The sequence below is a fragment of the Penaeus monodon genome, chromosome 6 (genome assembly GCF_015228065.2).
Source record: "Penaeus monodon isolate SGIC_2016 chromosome 6, NSTDA_Pmon_1, whole genome shotgun sequence".
NCBI lineage: Eukaryota > Metazoa > Arthropoda > Malacostraca > Decapoda > Penaeidae > Penaeus > Penaeus monodon.
The window spans coordinates 38,075,291-38,080,290 of NC_051391.1; the positions used below are offsets into that span (position 1 = coordinate 38,075,291).

Below are 5,000 nucleotides of genomic sequence, written 5' to 3' on the forward strand. Positions count from 1 at the left end.
TCACAAACTTATTTAAATGGCATTTCGTAAAAAAGGGTATTAATTTCTTTGAAAAAGATTATCTTTTTGTTTACGGGAGAGGGAGTATGTTAAATATGTTACACATACTGCACTTTGCGCTTCGCGTTCGTCACGGACAGGCGGACAGGCCCGCACTGTGAATGTATGCAATAGATGAAAACATAAAAAGTAAAATATTTTGGATCTGTACTTGATTTACCATACCACACCCATCCAGAAGCTCAACACACCTGTTGCTTCCACATGAGGAGAGGAGTAACCCAAAATTACTCCCATATCCAGCGAACTTCGAGGTCTTCCACACACGATCCATGTTAACTGCTTCACTAGTGAGCGGCTCGGAGTCCTTGAATAAACCTAACAACGCCATAAACTGCGAAGGGAACAAACCAGGAATAATTATCAATCCGTTACCGAAAAGTAGTTCTCAAATTGGTGCCACATGTTTCCTAGTAAAATATATTTCGTTTCTTAATTTAGAGTCGCTCTCATTCATCTGGTAACAGGTCTGCCATCTGAGTAGGTAACCTGAGTTATTCGTGAAATCGGTAGAGAAGCACTTTGTTGTAAAGGTTAAGTGCGCATTAGGGGGGGGGAACGGGTAAAGAAAAGTGCCACAGAACTGACTATGCGAGAAGTTGGGAACCACTAACTTTACATCCTCATGTTCTGTAACATTAAAAACATCTATTACTTACCGGTACAAATGCTTCCACATTGACAAAGTACGCTGTAGAATCGGTATCACTGATCCCATGCTCAGTCCGTTCTCTGTAAATATTCAGATCGTTAGGAGTCGGTAAAAATTTAATTTTCACCAGATCCACAATTATTAATGTATATTTATTTTTATGACGTATTCTACATGAATTAGATTAAACAAAAACGAGAGACCGATACATAAACAATAGGAATGGAGAAATAAATAAAGAGTATTTCAAAATAACGAGTAATGAGAGAACTGAATAAATAACTAGGTGCATTATAACTAAATGTAACTTCTTGGGCACAACTCTTTCACAAGCATAATTTTTTTGCCGACATTCTGGAATCACTGCTTCTATTTAAAACTACTAAGCTCAGAACTTAACTTCTAAGCCTGGAACTACCTGTTCTAGCCGTCACACACTTTATTATTCATGCAAACAGGAGAGATGAAAAGGTGGAAGGGAAAGAATTGCTGATAAAGACACGTTATTCTGTGCACGTTACCGGAAATGTGTGAGCATGTCTGTGCCCAAAACACAGGCCTGCTTGTAGGTAACTGGGTGAGCGTAGCCGTGGTCGTGGTACACTCGCAGGTCTTCCCAATATTCCAGCACCTAAAAGCAAACAATTACTTTATTTGATTATTTTGTACATCGGCAGATACACACGCACACACATATATACATATACATAAACATATATATATATATATATATATATATATATATATATATATATGTATAAATGTGTATATATGTAATGTATATGTATATGTGAATACATAAATATAGGTACATATGTATATATACTCATATATACATATATGTATATGTAAACATACACATATACATATATATACACATACATATGTGTGTATATACACATATATACACTGTATATACATATATACATACACACAATATATACTTATATTGTACACACACACACATATAGTGGTCGCGGTCGGCCGAGGCGCAGGCCGGTAGGCTTAGCAACTACTAAGGAATGCGACACCTCTCCGAAAAACTGCCAGATACAAAATTACCTTTCTAACTTCCTCTAACCCCAAACACCATCCTTACCCATTCACACACATATACATATATATATGTATATGTGTGTGCGTATGGATAGTCATAAGTACGTGTAAAAGATAGCTGCGCATGTGTGTTCGCATATATATGTGGGTGCGCATACACATATGTATGTATCATATGCATAGGAGCATATGTAAAGGTTTATGCTTGCATGTGCATGTGTACGAAAATGAACATATGTGTAGTACTTAGGGCGATTGCGGGTGAACAACTATGGCTGCACTAGGTGTACATACGCATAAATGAAATCAGTGTATAAAATATAATCATACTATGACTTCTGATATTCAAGCCCATGCTCACGGGAGTATACCCTGGTGTAATGAGCAGGTCCATCGTTGCTGCTCAGAAGTCCACATTAGACAGGGCCAACCCTGCTGGAGGGGCTTATCAAAGGCATCCCGGCTCCTCCTCGCACCACGATACACCTAAGCCAGTAGGTGGGGGGTAACTCGGCTGTCTACCTCTCAATCAAAATCCATGACTGCACAAACAGAGCAACGGCCTCATTACCCGGGTGTGAAGGAGACCCTGGTTACGGCGGTGATCAGGATTGCTCCGGAGCAGAGGGTGCTAAAAATCTCCGGTTAAAAACGGGCCGCCCCACACTGATGAATCTCTTTCATTAAATGTGATGTTGTGTAGTTAGAAGACTAGGCGAAGAACAGCATATACTAAATGATGAACACGTACTCTTTTGGAGAGATAAACCCCAGGGTAGCAAGCAGGAATTAGGAGAATTGGTTCACAAACTTTTAGAAAAGATCGTGGAATTCTATAGTATAAGCAAAAGAGTGGCTTCAGTAACCATAAAACTAAACAATAGGTACAACCTAAAGATTGTTCGAGTCTATGCTCTAACCTGCGACTGCAGTGATGAAGAAATAGAGAGCTTGCATGAAGATGTTCATTTAGCCAGTTTATATATATATATATATATATATATATATATATATATATATATATATATATATATATATATATATATATAGTAGAGGTATATTGTAAAATATTGGAAGATATATACGAAGATGGGACAGCAATCATCAAGATCCACACGGAAACCGATAAAATACCAATTAAAAAAGGTGCTAGACAGGGCGATACCATCCCATCAAAACTGTTTACAGCATGCCTTGAGGAAATATTTAAAAAGCTAGAATGGATCGGCAAAGGGTATTAAAATAGGAGACGAATACCTAAACAATCTAAGATTTGCAGATGATATTGTTTCCTCTTTAAAATGAAATCAGCAAAAATAAACATGCCAACAAAGTTCATCGAACAGATCATGTACAAAGGGGAATCACTAGAGTATGGCAGTTTTCTAGGTGCACTCGACAGACAAAAACATCTAGCGAAAGAGAATTAGCGACACATCAGTCTAGGCGGAGCACCTCGGAGGACGAGCATACCTAGGCTCCTGCCTTTATGTTTAAAAAGACCTTTACCAATGCGTCTACCTATGGTCAGAACTGGATGACAACCAATTACTGAGAGCAAACTATTAAGTGCCAGAGTGGAAGAAGTTAAGCTGAAATTAGCCTAAATCGGATGAGGGAAAGTGGATCAGGAAAAAGACAGAAGTGAAAGGATTCATCAAAAGAAAAAATGGCATGGGCAGGTATAATGTGCATACAGAGAAGATGGACAAGTACAGACTGAGCTAAAAATAACATAAAGAGACCAAAGGCCAAACCATGACAAATGACGTGACGAATAACAAATTTAGGCATGACACAAAAAAAAAAAAAAAAAAAAAAAAAAAGTTGGAAAGGATTGGAGAGGACTTCGTCCTGCAGTTGATTGATTCAGGCTGATGATGATGCTGATATATATATAAATACACACTCATGCACACACACACACATATGTATATGTATATATATATATATATATATATATATATATATATATATATATATATTATATAGTATATATTATATATATAGAGAGAGAGAGAGAGAGAGAGAGAGAGAGAGAGGCCTTTATTCTGATAAAGATATAAATATATAAATAAGAAAGATAATAAAAATCCAATGTTGATATTGATGAGCTGATAAAAGAGTCTGGTCGGTCACCTGAAGATCGCTTGGGGTGAAGACGACGCACCACGGGGACGGATCCTGCGGAGCCCATGCCTTCTGGTACCGACAGGCGTTGTACATGGTGCGGAGCTTGGCTGAGGAGAATCATGGGAGGTGTGAGGAAATACTAAAGTCATTTAAACAGACACGGAACTCTATACGAAGTATGTTTAAACGCTGATATATAAGAGGAAAAGGAGTTCAAAACACCTTAAAACTTAATGGTTGCGAGAAAAATATTATTCAATAATATGGATGTCTAAAGTATCCCAAAGGCGCACACACACACACACACAAAACTTACTTAAATTGATGATAACACCAGTTCGTCTGGAGACCCTGCCCATGACGCCTTCCATAAATGTCCCTTTGGTGAAGATATGAAAGGGTTTGCGCTTCTTGTTCAGAGCCATCACTTTGTTGATGTAATTCTTGCAGTAGCGGAAGTACTGTAAGGTCGAATGACCGTGAATCATATAAGCCCTTCATAACATAGAGACAGGGGCGATCAGCAGACATGGGAATGACTTGCGGTCATAAATCAATCCTTGACTTTTTCTCATTTATGTCTACAACTTCATAATCGATTTATATCAACGTAATTCACACATGTCCAAAACGTAAAAGCAAACATATAGTTCGATTATGAACACAATCTCCAATAGGCCACGGTGACAAAAAAATGAAAGGCTACATGACCTACCTGCAGACTTTGAGAGCCTGTCACGGAGAGGCCGACATGACCCCACTGGCGGCCGTACAAAGCCTCGAGGTAGGTCACGGCGCTTTCGTAGGTCTGGCGGGAAGGTGCGTAGGCAATCTGGCGAAGGGAACAGACTGCTAGTTACACCGATAATTGCCACACACGAACCATCAAAGGATTTCAGAAAAGCTAATCAGGAAAACGCGTAATTTCTCGAATATCATTTTAAGCAAACCGCAACAGTTAAGTGTTTCCTTCTAATGCATTTGTTGCTTTTTCACAAAACTGAATAAATAAACAAAGAAAAATAAACTTTGGAAGTGTAAGCAGTTTCCCTGCAACTGTCGCACGGTTGAATAAAATGCAAATTAAATTTTTTATGCT

General features: G+C 38.4%; 1 protein-coding gene across 2 annotated transcripts in view; it reads right to left on the reverse strand.

Moving 5' to 3' along the window:
- The window catches only part of LOC119574437 (multiple inositol polyphosphate phosphatase 1-like), a 12,197-nt gene that overhangs the window by 2,050 nt on the left and 5,147 nt on the right, over positions 1-5,000 (reverse strand). For both annotated transcript variants that reach the window (XM_037921656.1, XM_037921657.1), the window contains exons 5-10: positions 4,617-4,733; positions 4,218-4,362; positions 3,908-4,008; positions 1,234-1,343; positions 720-792; positions 252-394 (exon numbers count right to left, since the gene is read on the reverse strand). In XM_037921656.1, the coding sequence (XP_037777584.1) occupies positions 252-394; positions 720-792; positions 1,234-1,343; positions 3,908-4,008; positions 4,218-4,362; positions 4,617-4,733 (689 nt within the window). The remainder of the gene's footprint in view (positions 1-251; positions 395-719; positions 793-1,233; positions 1,344-3,907; positions 4,009-4,217; positions 4,363-4,616; positions 4,734-5,000) is intronic.